Source organism: Onychostruthus taczanowskii, unplaced genomic scaffold, assembly GCF_017590055.1.
Source record: "Onychostruthus taczanowskii isolate IOZ18803 unplaced genomic scaffold, ASM1759005v1 scaffold15, whole genome shotgun sequence".
NCBI lineage: Eukaryota > Metazoa > Chordata > Aves > Passeriformes > Passeridae > Onychostruthus > Onychostruthus taczanowskii.
Window position 1 is genome coordinate 9,197,735 of NW_024498685.1, and position 15,780 is coordinate 9,213,514.

The 15,780-nt window shown below is 42.9% G+C and overlaps 1 protein-coding gene across 10 annotated transcripts in view; it reads left to right on the forward strand.

The window, feature by feature from the left end:
- The first annotated feature begins 738 nt into the window (after positions 1-738).
- Positions 739-15,780, forward strand: part of WNK1 (WNK lysine deficient protein kinase 1) — a 97,508-nt gene continuing 82,466 nt past the window's right edge. For all 10 annotated transcript variants that reach the window (XM_041398640.1, XM_041398642.1, XM_041398641.1 and 7 more), the window contains exon 1: positions 739-1,654. In XM_041398640.1, the coding sequence (XP_041254574.1) occupies positions 881-1,654 (774 nt within the window). In that variant the 5' untranslated portion in view covers positions 739-880. The remainder of the gene's footprint in view (positions 1,655-15,780) is intronic.

Below are 15,780 nucleotides of genomic sequence, written 5' to 3' on the forward strand. Positions count from 1 at the left end.
CCCCCCGGACCGTGTGTCGGTTCGTGCTCCCGCCGTCGCCATTTAGCGCCGAGGCGTCGCCGGGCGGCCGCGGCGGCTGCGCTCGGTCCTGCCCGCCGGGCGCCACCCGGACTCGGCTCGGCGGCGGCCCCGGGGAGCGGCAGCCCCGGGAAGCGGCGGCTGCGGGCCGCGGGCAGCAGGAGCAGTAGCAGGAGAAGAAGAAGAGGGAGGAGGAGGAGGAGGGTTTCCGGCTCCGCGCGAGGCGGCCGCGGCTGTTGGAGAGAGCGCGGCCCGGCCGCGCGGGCGGTGGCTGCGCCTGCCGGGCGGTGGAGAGGCCGCGGCCGCCATGGGCGCCCCGGTGAGGCGGGGCTGAGCCCCCCGGACCCCTTTCCCTGCCCTGGGCCTGCCCGGGCCTCTGCCGCTCGGAAGCGAGTGACTGAGCGCGGCGGCTTTCTTGGCGTGCGGGCCTGCGCCCCGCTCCCTCCTCGCGTCCCGGCCCCTTTCCCTCCCCTTCCCGCACCCGGGCCGGCCCCGCTCTCTCTCCATCGCCGGGAGTAACTGCAGCCGGCGAGGTAGCGGCGTCTCCCCGCTCGGGGCCCTCCCCGGTACTCGGGCTTTCCTTTCTCTCGCCGTGCCCCACTCCAGCCCAGCGCCCCGTGGCTGCTCCCGGTGCTCCATGTCGGCCCCGCTGCCCGGCTCCCCGCTGCAGGATGGATGCATACGCTGACCGGGGATCCACCCCGCCGGCCCAGCCTCCCAGCTCCGCCGAGAGGAGCCCTTGGGACCCTCCTCTGTTGCAGCTGCAACGGCAGCCGCGGCCGGGCGCGCTCCCCGCTCAGTGACCGGCCCTTCTCTCGCCTCCCGCCGCCGCCTCGCCGCAGCCGCGCTCCCCCGGGGCACCATGTCGGGGGACGCCGCCGGCAGCGGCCCCCCGAGCCCGCGCTTCCTGGTGCCGCCGCCGCCGCCGCCCAAGAACGGTTCCAGCTCGGACAGCTCCGTCGGAGACAAGCTGGGAGCCGCCGAGCACGGGGCCTCCGGCGCCGGTGGAGCGGGCGGTGGACCGGGGAACGGAGGCCGCAGCGAGGAGTACCGGCGCCGCCGCCACACCATGGACAAGGACAGCCGAGGGGCGGCAGCCACTGAGCACCGCTTCTTCCGCCGGAGCGTGATCTGCGACTCCAACGCCACGGCCTTGGAGCTGCCCAGCTTGCAGCCCGCAGCGCCCTCGGCCCCTGTCTCGGGAGGCAGCGCGGCTCCCTCGGTGTTCCCTCCCTCGGCCGCCGGCCGGACCCCTTACGCCCCTGTCACCGCCGCCGAGGTCGACTCGCGGCCGCCGCCGCCCGCCCCGCTCCCCCTGGAAGGACAGGCTGCTGAGGAGCCCCCAGCCGCCAAGGATGCCGCCCCGCTGCTGCCCAAGGAGGAGGAGGAGGGGGATGAGGCAACTGCGCTACCCCCTACCAGTGCCTCTGGCAGCCTGTCAGCTGCCAGCCGGGAATTTGAGGAGCGGAGAACGCAGCAGGAAGACATCGAAGAGCTTGAGACCAAGGCAGTGGGCATCTCCCCGGATGGCCGCTTCCTGAAGTTTGACATCGAGATCGGAAGAGGCTCTTTCAAAACTGTGTATAAAGGACTGGATACTGAAACCACCGTGGAAGTTGCCTGGTGCGAGCTACAGGTAAAATAAATAAATAAAAAAATGTGAATTATCACAGCACAGTCACTCTCCCAGGTGCTAGTCATTGTGCTTGAAGGGGATAAAACCCATCAGCTCGAGGTCTGCTTAATTCGAAAGGAACTGCAAACCTTACCTGAGGCAGTCCTTTGGAGAAAAGGTGCATCCTTTCCATAGAGGCAGTTTGCCTTTTAATTATTTTAAATACTGTGCTCTCTGAAGAGTCTTTTAGCTTTATCATCACAAAATGTGCTACAGTTCCGTTTCGTACAGTGTCTTGCATTTTATGCTTCCAAAAGGTAGCTTGGAGGATTGTAAAATCACTTGTGTGCAGCTTCAGGGAGGCTGAGGGAAGATGTGTAAGTGAATGTCGACTTGAGCTACCCTTAACGTTTCAGAATTTGTTGAGGTGTTTTTCTTAGGAGAAAATGTGAAAACATTAATTTCACAGACATTTAATGGTAGTGGCAGTGGATTCTTGTGGGATAGATAACTCTGGAATATACACAAGTCATGCAGTGTATCACAGCGTTTCGTTTTGCAAAGCTGTGATTTTCACTCCAACTTCCAGGGTTCATATTTGTTAACAGGGACAGGGAAAGAAATTATCTTTCTGAAGCTTTAGAAAGCACCCTGAAGTTTGGCCTTTCTGGATGGCTGGAGGATTAAACTGGACTAAGACACTGCTCTTTTATCAAGTTTCTAGACTGAGCAGAGCCAGAGTTCTGTAGGAGCCCAGTCTAAGGATGGCAAGAACACCCTTAGTTCCCTGCGAGTCACAGCTTGTGTAACAGACACAGGTTGCTGTGCAACAACCTGGAAAGAAGTGGGAAGAGCTTGGAGTACCAGGAACAAATACCTGGTGTGCTGGTTTGTTTCCAAAGCCTCAGAGTTAAGTTAAAAGGTTTTAGTGTTTGTTTTTTAGTGTTGGGTTTTGGTGCAATTCATAGAAGGGCTCATGTAGTACATCTTTATTATTGTTTGTGTTCCCATCCCATTTAGGGCAGACAAAAGAGCACTGGGTGAAAGTCCCAAAACTCTTTGTAGGGTTTTTAAGCAGTCAGTGGCTCACAAATGATAGTTCTGGTGCAGTTACTGCAACCATTCTCAAAAGCACTTGTATATCTGTTCCAGTCAAGCTGAGGGAATGTATTAAAGTATTTCTTCATGTGAATTCATATTTGCTTTTGGACAGTTGCTCAAGCAGTCTACCAATATCTTGGTTCATTATGTTATTGCCATTATTCTGTGCTTACTCACTGTGGAAGAAAGCTTCCAGTTTATTTTGTGACCCTTCAGCATGACCTGCTCCTCCAGGCTAGCTGCATACTTGCTGTGGTGGTCTGTTTCAGCATTGATTTTAATTTAAAAGTAAAATGATCGAGTGTTGAGCTCTGCTGAAGCTTTACTTGTGCCATTTGAACTGTGAGGAGATTAATAACCCTATAACCTAAATAATTAAAAAGTCAAAATTATGACTTTAATTTGAAATTTTAATCTTTCCAATTTTTGAGTTCTGTGACTTGAATCTCTGAAGACTGTTTTAATCTTCACACTTACTGATCAGAAACTAATGTCAGCTTGCCATCAGCTGCATTTCACTAATGTTGCCTCTTGAAGTGTCTTAATCATCATCAGTGCCATGTGGACAAACTGTCTGAAGGAGCACCACCTTTGAAGGAATTTATTAAAGAAGCTCATTTTTAAAGGCAATGTTGCTGGGCTTTCAACTGGTTGGTGAATTTTGTGGGTAGTATTGAAATGGTCAAGTTGCAAAAAGCATGAATGAAAATATTTGCAAGGGGGAAATACTTGATGTATTGCTCAGAGGGGAACTGCATTGCAGGAGTGCCTTTTGGGTTAAGTTCAGCCAGATTCCAAAGGCTGTGTTTTTCCTCTCAGGAGTCAGTATGAAGTGACAAGTTTAAAACAGGAATGTACATTTTATAGCTGTTAAAAGTATTTGCTGAAGGAGAGAGACTCTACAGCTAGTAGAATATTTTAAGATTAAATCCTATTTTTTTTTGTGACTAGAAATAAAAGGAGGAACTTGGTATTTATTGGGATGGTGGGTATATCCTGTTACACAGGAAAATATAATTGTTGATGGGTTGATATTTGTTATGCATGATTTATATCAAAATGAAATCTGCATTCACAAAGATGGACTGAAACATATATGTTATTGGTTTTCCAGGATGCCATAGTTTGAAAATTGGTGAACCTTCAAAGCATAATTATTTTATTAGGGAAATGTGAATGATTTTTTTTCCATGCTGTGTTACAGTAGCCATAACTAACTGGTGGTTACTTTTAATTATCTTGAAATAATATTCCTCAATAGCAATAGCAGTATTTCTCAGGCATCTGAGGTGTCCCACCTCCCCAGAGTCTTCTAAACAGCACTGCTGAAGATTTTGTGTTGGTGTCTGTCAGAATGGCTTCTTCATGCTGAATAATGCAACTATGCCTAATTTTCTTGTGTGTGCTCTGTGGCAATGAAGATCAAAACCTGAGACTGTGACTATGCTTCCTTTCAAAGGAAGTTTAGATGCTGTTTATGAAATGCAGCTTGTGTTTCCAAGTTAGTGAAACTGTGGAGGATGTTGCTCATGTCCTCAAGGCTCTTGAATTGCCTTGTAATTGAATTGCCCCTTCTGCTTGATAAATGGAACTGTGGAGGAAGTAGAAGGGGGGAGAGCTGGAATTCACTGGGTGACCTAAGAGCTGAAATTCACTGGTTCTTAGTATCACCAGGAAGCCAAGGTCCTGGCTCTTTAGTTTTTCTGGGTCTGTGAGTCAATTTTGTTGAATGTAACAAAAGCTTAGTACAGGTGTGACTGATGGACTATCCTAGTTTACTTTGTGACCTGTCCCTATGAAGCAAATTGTTACTGAACCTACTTTAAAATACTGTGTGCAGGTGTTCAAATGTGAAATACCTGCCCTGCTGCGAATGTAGTGGAGCTGTGAAGAGCTCAGCAGCTACTGCTTCATGCCAGTGCCCAGCTTCAATTGCTGCAAGGCAATTGTTAGTGTGGTGTTGGCCTTCAAACACTTTTATTCCCCTTGTATGTATTCATCTCAGCTCTAGTTATTCTGAGTCAAGTGTGCCTCCTACTGTTGTCATTAGCACATCTCATAAATTGACTAAAATAGTAGTTAGGGTTACTAATTAAAGGGTTTTTAAGTAGGTAGACGTTGACAAAAGTGATCTTTGTAAATTATGTTTGAGCAGTGAGTTTGACTCCTCTGTACTGTTCAGGTAATGTTGTGGCTAAAATGTGATGCCTTCCCCTGATGCTTTTAAGTTTGCAAAGTAATACTCTTATGCCAGAAGTAGCAAGTCACATTGCTGGCTGCAAAAGCCAAATCTTAGTGCTATTGTGTCATCCCCCTGAAGTCCCTGTGTGAGTGGTTTTAAATCAAGGCTGTAATTTAACTGCTGATTTACAGAACTGTACAGATTAATGCAGTCACTTGCTGGACTGCAAAATCTTCTATCTAGAATTATTGCTCTGGGTTATTCAAATCAGTAACTTCAAATAGGGGTGTGCTTGCTGATGTGGAGGTAACTTGGGCTCTTTTGAACTGTGTATTTGTGGGGCGTTTGGAGACTTACCTTTCATTTGGGCAGTGTGTTCTAAAGGAGGCATTATCAATGGACTGTTCATGTGAAGGTGTTTGCACTGGTTGGAAATGGCTCCTGGTAAAGGGTGTGCACTGGGGAACAGCAGTGTGTGTCTGCTGGGAGCTCCATTGCTCCTGTCCCTTGTGTTCCCTGGCAGAGAGGGTGGCTGGGCACTCAGCACCCACAGTTCATGAGTGCACCTTCTTGCTGATGTGTTTGCTTTGCCATTCTTACTCTGATTTCAGTGCTGTGTCAGGTTATTCTGCTTAACACATGAGCTGCTGAGGATTAGAGAGGAAGTGGAGGGCAACACAGTCTCAGGGGCAAGAAATAAATTGGACAGGTGAAAGTGGTGCACAGTTTGTTGTACTCATTACTGTTTGAGGGAAAGCTGACTGTGAATTTGGTTACCTTCAGTTATAAACCACCTGAGTAATAAATTGGTGTAGCTTACGTGTGTGCAGTTCTCTAGCAGATGTCTAACTACAAACCAAGTGTACAGCTTACAAATGGATTTTTCTTACATAGGAAATAGCAATGAAAAACTAGCTGGAACATAATGCCAGAACTGGATGTGAACCATGAGATTCTATAGTGCACTCTGGTAAAAATGATAATGCAAGTGACACTTTGTAGGAGGAAACAGTGAGGTACTAAATAATATTTCCATCTGTCAGAGTTTTTCTGAGTCTAACAATGTTAACTTAAAACTCACAGTGCAGGAAGTAGATTGGATGTGATGTATAGCTTCACTTTTAGTGACACTTCAGATTTAACGATGCCTATGTTTTATCTCGTTGTCTTAAAGCTATATTTAATGGTGATTTTTAGGTCAGCAGACAGCATTGGAATGCAGTTTCTGTACTCTGGAGTATAGACTCCACTGCAGACTTACCATGACAAATATCAGCTTGTGGAGGTCAATGTATAATTCTTAAAATGCTCTATTCTTTCTGGACTGGCAGGGCTGAGAATGTTTCAGAAGTTGCACATTCAAGTCTGACAACCAAAAAAGGTCTTGTATCACATAACTGTGGCATCCTGTAGTCTTTCTTTTTTTTTTTTTTAATCATCTTCTTTTTAAAAAGCTGGTTGCATATTGCTCACTAGGGAGTCCTGACTGCAAAGATGCTGGCTCTGATGCACAATCATGTAGCTACATTAAAGCAAAATGAAAAACCAGATCTAGACCTTTCTGCAGTGACAGGAAGCTGAGAAGTGTGGACCTGGAATTCATCTGTCAAGCACTGCTGGAAAACGATTACATTCTGTTAGTTCTGGAGAGATAGTCAATATCCCTTTGAAAGCTCTGTGATTTAACTCTGGTTATTTAAAAATACATTTTCTGAAACTTTTACTGGAAGATCATGAAGATACTAATGAAGTATGCTGGCTCCTGTGCCTACCCTGTACCTCACATCAGTGTTGATAATGCTTTACTAGTTTGTGAACAGAGTTATGTGGCTGCAGCAGCAGTGTGCCTCCTGTTTGTGACTGCTTCTGGGCCAGCTGTGTCATTGTCACAAACGTAGATTAATCAAGGTATGTGACAATCTGTCAACATCATGCTGTCCTTATTATCTCTTCTGTTTTCTGCTCTGCAAATTGTGAAATACTGAAAGTAAAATCTGTAAAGCTGTAAGCATTCAGTGGGCTTATGCCACTTTCAGGATGCTGGATTTACAAGTGTGCATATGCAGGGGACTTGAAATTTTGTGCAGTAAAGTTTAAATTTTTGCTGGTTTTCTATGTCATAGGGCAGAATAAATTACTGGTACTTACTGTCTTCAAATCGCTGATATGAAATCTCCTTTAGCTAAAGATGAAAACCCAGCCATATTCTTGAGTGTTTGTGCTGTAATTGATACAATTGACAGCTTGATAAATGACATGGGAAAGGAGCCAGACTAATTACCTGCAGAAGTATAAACAGTGGTCAGGCTCCCTCAGACTTGACAAAGGTGACCCTGAAAGAGAGAAGGGAGCTTTTGAAGTACATTCTGGAGCTGCAGCTGTTACGAGACCTCTACTTAAGAAAATAATCTTACCTCAAAGGGATATCCCTTTTGGAGATGGCTGTGGGTCAATTTGTAACTGTCTGGTTGTGAGGCAATAAATATAATCGGATAAGTACATTCTGAAAATGCAGCATTTCTTATGGAAATAAACAGGCTCTTATTTGTCAGTTTGTGTGGGTTTGAGAGGTGCAGAATTAAATCTCTTAAATGGGATTTGTTTTGGGCTGTTGTGATTTAAAACACTTAGCCTTATAACAAAACTTTTGAGGGCTGAGGAAAAGTACCAGGTCTATAATCTTTCTTTGTAAGGGAAAAAAGCCCCACCTGGTAAAAGCTCCCTGGAGATATCCTGTATAGAGTCCTTTGAGAGCTGTCGAGCAGAGTAATAAATAAAACAAGCAGTAATAGATCTGTGCTAGTCTCCATGGATGCAGTGCACACTACAGTGCAGTTTTCAATACCTTTTGGTTAGCAACATCCCTCTGGGCCACATGTTCTTTTTCTGATTTTTGTCTTTGGTTTTGTTTCATGCAGCAGCTTGTTAAACATCACAGCTCTGACTGACACCCAGCTTCTCTATGCTGCATGTGACAAAGCTGGTGCTAAGCAGTGGCAGTCTTGATGCTTCCTGTCATGCATTTCCTGTAAAGATTACCAACCTTTCTTTGAGACTGCTAATTGGTTCTTTCAAATCGTGGTTGAGTTGAAATAAAAGTTGAGTGTTTTTCTGTTTAGTTTGTCAGTGTACATAATGGATGTAACATTTAAGTTAAAAGCAAGATAATAAATATCATGTAAATTTGCAGTGCTCCTGCAGCTGGGCATAGGACTCTCTTAACTTGGCATGTGCCTGTGGGTTTTGGTGGTGGTGGTGTTAATTTTTAATAGCAGATGGTAGGAAGTTACTGGTTTTGACTCTTGAAACTTCAGATAATGATACTGTGGTTTTAACTAGATCATGATGTGTGTACACCACGCTTGGAAAAACGCTCTTCCAGTATACTTGGAACAGTTTCTATTCCAAATAGCAGGATTTGTCATGCTGAGAGTTGATTTCTTGGAGTAGTTAAAGGCTTTTATCTAATATGAACCATCTGCATATCTCTTAAAATCTGTTATTTAAATTCTTGTCCAAATGAACAAGACTCAGCTTTTATGGCTTCATAAATATTTTTGTGGAAGCTGCTTACATTGCCTAGGACTGTCTTATAGGTAATTTTGAGAATAATTTAGGGTGTGTGCTGGACCTTAAACAGTGTTAGAATGCTTTTGGTCAAGATACTACGGCTCTCCTTCCTTCTGCTCTATTTCCAGTTTCCTCAATATATTTACAAATTGTCTACAATAATCTTCTCAGTGTGTGGATTTAGCTCCCCTTGTTCCCTTTGGGAGAGCTGGGGGAAGTAGAGTGGTGATGAGGATTGAATCTCTGCCTCACTTGAGGTCATGTTAAGGAGCTTGCTCATGTCTTGTCTTGTGGGCACAACCTGCAGAATACCCCTTAACTGCAGAGGATAAACTTGGTGTTAATGATGTTTTGTGCTATGCTGTCTTCTTAACCCAAAAGGAGATCCATGCAGCAAGTTCATCACAGGTATTGGCAAATCTTTTTCTCTAAAAGAACAAAGCAATGGGTGGAATGCAGTGACCAAAATTCAGATTCAGTTGTTAGGCATACTTCTGAACTTCATCCCACTTGTAATTTCCACCTGGTGATGGCAGGTACATTGCACATATCCAGATTATTCTGAAGTGCTTCAAGATTTGCTTGGGGAATTCCAAGCAGCACTGCATTACTTTGCCTGGCTCATGAATAATTTAACACGTTCTCAGGTGATTTTTTGATAAAGGAAATGGCAGCCTGATAAAAATTGGGCTGGTAGTGTTATGTTGTTATATCATAGCCTTGCAGAAGCTATGTGAGTATTAATATATATCTAGACCAGTAAGCAGTTTTTACAAGGATAGCTCATTCTGAATCATGCAGAGACAAGCTGCTGCGTTTGAATTTGTCATTTTAGGTCTAAGCAGAATCTTTGGGAATGCTGCCTATACACTTGGACTCTAGAAATCCTTTAGAAAGGATGTTGTATACTTGATGGCCTTGTAACTAAAATATCTATGAGCTTTCAAAGTGATGTGTCAGTGACACCAGAATAAATGTGTTTGAGTGTAGGTGATGCCATTTTTTTTCCCCATGATCTGTGTGCCCCAGAACATGGTTCTGAAGTCACCTGGTTCATCTCTTGGGAATATATGGGAAGCAGTTCTCTGGAGTCTCTGATCTCAGGACAGGATCACTGTGGGGCATTTCAAGTCTTCTAATTTTGCAGGTGGTTAGCAGGACTCCTGAGATGTTACCAGCAGTAAGATTAAAACAAGAGGAAGCTTTGGAGATTCCAGTAGCATCCACATGACGAGTTGTGTTTGGAGCCATAGCCTGGAGTGGTTCTGACCCTGTGGCCTTTGTTAGACAAGCAGTCACTGACAGAACCTTTCAGTAGGTCCCTGTTGAGCTGCTCTCCTCCTGCTTTAGGAAGACAGCAGACAGTGTGGGAAATAAGCTTTGTTAGACCTCTTATATTAGGAGTTAGATTGTTTCAGTTTAGCTGTTGTGGATCATCCCTTTCATCTGCATGTTTCAGCCGTTTCTAGTTTCATTGCATCAGAAATTGAAGATAGTGGGTTCTGATAGCAGGTTTGGGGCTGGTGGCACAAAGCAGAAAGGTCAAGATGGAAAAACCCAATTAGGCAATTGTGAGTTTAATGCCACCGTTTGGTAGAATGTGAAAAGAAGAGGAATACCAGTCTCTTTGCATGTAACTGGGGAAAATCTGAAACAGCTTTGCTGAGCTAAGTGAGGTAGTACAAAGCTGATACCAACAGCCGTGTGCATTTTGTCTGGTTTTGGCCAGTTAATGTAGTCTTGTGACTACATGGTAGTTTAAAACTACCCAGTTGATAGGGTTGCCCAGCTTTCCTTGGACATTTTCCTCTCTTAGGAGGACCTGTGACTTGCTTCTCCTATGCTGATTGTTGGTGGCAAGTTTGTGACCCTGGTCTGAATGTATTTTGACTGCTTCTATCCTAGGATAGACTGATGACATGCAAACAATAACCCCCAAATATTACTATGAAAAGCTTCAGCAATCCAGGCTGATTATCTTAAGGATCTGGAAGTCTATGTGAGCTTATGTAATATGCATCTGTTAATGGCAATTTCTGAACCGTTAGCAGGTTTTGCTTAAATGTTGCGAAGTGTTACCGTGTCTGTTTTCAAATCTGCCTCTTCTAAATGAGCCTTCTATTCAAACAAATATTTTCCAACATAGAACTATTTTTGGTTTGTCCTGATCTTTATTCAGCTGCTTATGGTATGCTTTCATTTGGGAAATGTAGGTTATCTATGTAAAAATGCAAGATGTTAAGTTAATGTGCTTTGTTATAGCTAATTTGAACTCGGTCTGCGAGTTCTCCTTAAATTAAAAATGTCATTATGAGGCTAAACTTGATGTAAACAGTTCTTGAAGCAGTCCAGTCAGATAAATATCCTACTGTAAGAAATATTGTCTGAGAAGTGATTGATTTTTTTTTGTTTTGTTTTGTTTAAATATTGCCCCCTCTAGATGTAGATAAGTAGAGATTGACAGTATGTAGAATGGCTTTTGAGGGCAGGCTTTTTATTTGCATTTATCATGATTTGTGGCTTAGTCAGTCGTTTGGTTTGCCAGGAAGGGTATGCTGAAAAGGGAGAAACAGCAGAAGTGTCTGATACAAAACTTAAGACTTGGAGTTTAGTTTTAGAATAATTTTTTTTTCTTCCTGTGGCTTTCTCTACTTCCTTTATGTGCAGCTTGAGCTTCTCTCTGCAGACTCAAAAGCAGAAATAAATTTTAGGTTGTGCCAGGAGATGTGCTGGTGAATTACACAGGGTGTTTGAATTTGAAATGTTTTGCCTCTTGATGGCAACTGTGAGCCAGTTAAGGTATGATTTCTTCTGCTGATCTCTTTATACAAGCCTGAACATATCTGAGAGGTTCAGTATTTACCCTCAGGAATAAAAAAGGAGAAAAGCAAGTGAAGAGCCTCAAGGTTGCTGCTAAAGACTTAAACGCTGTAGCACCCCAGTGTATTGTGTGTGTTCTGTACTTGCAGATTGGTCACAAATTGTCTTTCTTACTCAAGTTTCCATCCAGCATTTCAGTGCAACTGAATGTGACTAACTGTGTATGATAACACTTCAGATAGGAAAAATAGCCAGTTGCCTTGATGTTTATCTTGGGATTGTGGTTCAAAAAAGGGGTGTTCTTCCTCCCATCCAGTATGGAATCTTATTTCTGAAAGATGGGCCAATCACAGAAAACCTAGCAGAACTGAAGTTTGATCTGTTTGTGTTGGAGAGTCTGAAATCTGTTTTTATTGTTGACTTAAATGTTTAGTTTTTTTTCCCCCAACAAACTTTGAGAGTTAAATAGCATTTACAAGACAAAGGTGAGGAACAGCAAAACACCTTGTTTCTTAGAATGTACATGACATTTCAAAGTTCTAGGACCAGGCAAGTTTAAAACTATGAATGGATTCTGTGAGTTCCTATTGCTATGAATGGCTATTTCACAAAAGTATTATTTTAATACTTGTACTGAAGTTTGTGGATTTCTTGCCTGCTGTTTGCCAAAATGCTTCCCTTTATAGTCTTAGATTAGTAATCTCTTAACAGTAGGCTACCTACTGTGGATATACATCAGTTTGTGTTTTATTTACAGATTAAATATTTGTGTAGCTTTCATGAACAGGTAAAATCATTTTATGGGTGCATTCAGGTTGTGAGCTCCATAAGTCCAGCAGCCTGTAAGGTTGAGCATTTTGTTGTAGGTTTTTTCAGTATTTTGTAGTAGATTGTGAATGTGCACATTTTGTCTTTGAAAAGCTTTGTGACCATAATTTAAGTGTTTGAAATAATTTTTTTTTTGAAACTGGAGACACATCTATCCCAAACCAGCATGTGTGGCCTAGTTGGTGGGTAGATGACTAACTGCTCTGGAAGGTCTTCTGGGTCAGTTCTGAGATATGTGGCTGTATTGGTCTGAAGTGTGGAGCTGAACAAGCGTGGGAAAAACTTTATAGTCTTGCTGCTCCAAATATAGAGATTTTGTGAGAATTCCCAATGTGCCCAAGCTATTAATGGTTTCTGCTTGATAAACCTGTACTGTAAAAAAATATTATTTGTTGGCCTCTGGGAGAAGGCATCCTTAGATTCTAAACCATATGAGTGATGGGGTTATGAATTGGAAATGGGTGATAAACTGATCTGGAATACAGGGAAAACGAGCACTAGTGCAAACAGTGATTATGGCAAATGGTGAAGGAAAGAAATGGTTCAGTTTTGTGAAGAAAGCTTTAAGTAGCTTTAGATTAGGTTGGACTAACCAAAGGAGGTAAGCCAGGATCAGCTGTGCTAAAGCAGTTGGCTGTACTTTCAACATCAGCAAAGTAATTCCCGAAATTCTTTTGTGGAAGGCTCTGTTATTTACCATTATTGCAAATTGCTGGTTTTTGTTCTGAGTTGTTCAGCTGGAGGTTTGCTTTGCTTTGCTGCAGTTCTGCAGTGGTTTGACCTCTGTCAGAAAACAGTTGTGGCTTCTAATGTGGCAGCTTATAAGATAATACCAGATTTCTGAAGTATGCTTGTGATGTGTGATTGTACTGTTGTAGCATGTCCAAAACTGTGTATTGCTCAACTTCTGGTCTTGATAACTTTTTGCAACAAACCACACGGTTTGGGTAACTGTAAAATTTGAAGGACTGCAGCTACGTTAAATAAAGAGCTGATAACTACCAGGTAATGACGCAACTGATAAGCGTTAACTAAGTCGGGGTGGATGACTGCAGTTAAAAAGCAGCAGGCTGTGAACGCAGAGATGTTTTAAGTATAATTTGTCACTTAAGAGGGGTATGAAATCTGAGGAAGTTGGCATTGGAATTTAGAATGGAAAGAATGAGTTGGTTGATGATGTAGAGAGCTATTTTCCACTTTCCCTTTGACTTCTGTCCTTATCTTCTTTGGCAATAATATTCAGGGAAATGCTATCTTTTGTTTCTCTTGTTCCTGTGTGGGAATGGTAATTGTTCTTGCTTTTTACCTGTTCAGGAAATATCCTCATTTCTCCCCCCTCCAACAAAACAGTGTATCAGTCATTGCCAATGTCATTTTTTGCTTTATTTTCTAACCTTGGCCTTCCTGAATCCTCCTATGGTACCAGTATAAGCCATCTGGCAAAACAAGAGTTTTATTTTCTCCCTCTGCTCCCTCTTACACTCTGGAATGAAGCAGATTTTGTTATCTGTATTCAGCTACCCTATGTAAAAGAAGAATGAGCATGTTTAAAACCCACATCTAAGCTTTGACTCCTGGAACTGCCTCATCCAAACTTAGATTTTCCAGCTGGTAAGTCAATCTTATCCATGGAAATGTGCTTACTGTTCTCTTGGGAATTTGCTTTATACTCTTGCCTTCTCCCTTCCCCCTTCTCAAGCCAAATTTCTTTCCAGGAAGGGAAAAAAATTCCATGGAGTAGATTGAGCTTCAGCTGAATAGGGTGTCTCATTTCAGATATACTTTCTGCAGCTACTCAAATGAGCAAAACATAAGTGACAGCTGAGTTGTCTGTTTGTCCTGGGTCAAGGGCAGTCCAGCTCAGCAGTTTCCCTTTCCTCTTCCCCAGGTTTTGTTTGGAAGCAGTAGTGATTTGCCATTTTATATAGTCATCCTCTTGTCATAAAGACCAGATGGAAATACATCAGTTGTTTCATGTATAAATATTCAGTCCAACAGCTGTGAGTTTATCAGGAGTCACTGGGATCACAAGTTGGTGACCAAATTGTTTGTTTAGAGGGCTGTGAGCATTATTCTAACTGGAAATAGAGCTGTCCCATGAAAATGTTAGAAATAGTCCAAGGCCCAATTAAAGAAGAAAGAATAAAGGTGAAGCATTTAAATGCAAAATATTTTTTTTTTTTTTGGATGAAGTTATAATTTTTATCTAGAGTATTACAGATATCTTCCTAGGCTGATGAAACTGTTTCATCCAATCATCCTGCATTCTACTGACACTGTTTCTGAAGTAACTAAAGGATTGCTCTGAATTTTAAGTCTCCTTTCCTTTTGTAGTTTTACTAGGTAAGAACATTTATCCAGAATATCACCCCCGGTCTTTTGGCCGGTTGATAATCCTCAGTCTGTGCTGCAATACGTATTTCTGGCAAAAAAAGCTGAGGTACCTGTGTGATTCTGGCTAGCAATGAATTGAGTGTAATGAAAGTTGTAATAAATCTACTTGACACAGATTATTAAGGGGTTTAACTTGATTTTGCAGGTTGCAGAGGGGTTTTTTGTGCAAATAAGGCTATTTGTTCCAATAATATTGAGAAAGGGAGGGGTGGGGAAGTTTGCCAATGGCCATTGGCTATTTGGTTACAAAATGTCATGTGTTGCATGGGCTACTGAGCATAATGTGAAACAAAGTGCCATAAAAAAAATGTTGAGTGCTAAGTCCATGAGTGAAAAAGCACTTTAATGGGAGAATGGGCATGGTCATTAACTTAAAATAGCTTCTCTGCAGAAAACTATTGTAAAGCAAGATTATAGTTCTTGACTAATGAAGACTGCATAGGACTGAAACTGAATTAGAAAGGAAACAAAAATTTGCAGTAACTACAGACTGTTGAAAACCATAAAAAAATGTAGAAATTGACCATGATTTAGTGAAACCACCTGTTTCTCAAACCTTGAGAGGAATTGTGCCTGTTGCTCTGAAAAGCCTTCGTGTTCAAAGGGCTAGCTAAGACATTTTTCATGTCTATGCTTTTAGACAACAGAACAATAAATGCAGTTGACCACACTGCTAGTTCCTAGTGTCTGCAGGGCTTCAAGAAATAACCCCTTGAAACACCCCACCAAAAAAAAGAAAAGAAAATGCTAAAACACTGTCTGGTTAAGTTGCAGCATAGATCTCACTTTTGCTTCCCAGTACATTGTGTTTCAGAAATGGTTTTCAGCTTGAATTCATTAATGCAGTCCCTCTGCAATAGAAGCCCATGCAGCCACTCTAAAGCAAGTGATTGCAGCTCTACAGATTTGGGGAGTCTAGTGGGAGTTAGGGAGGCTGAAGCTGTGCTGGAGTCTTTTAATGTGGATTTTGTGGCCTTTGAAGTGCGTGCCTTCTTCAGTGGAAAACTCCTCTTATGTTTGAATCCATACAGTTGGCCTGGATTCTGGGAACAGAAAGCATGCACCTTTTAACAAGTGTGGGCTTTTTCTTCAAAATAATTCAGTTTTCGCTGTTCTCTGACTCTCTATTAAGTAACTTGCCTGGGATAGTTCATATTCTGATAAATGCTGGTGTTTTTTCAGCTGTATATTGGCATGTGATCTCTTGCTTTGGTGGCAGCAAGCTAGGAAGTCTTTTATCTGGAACCTCACG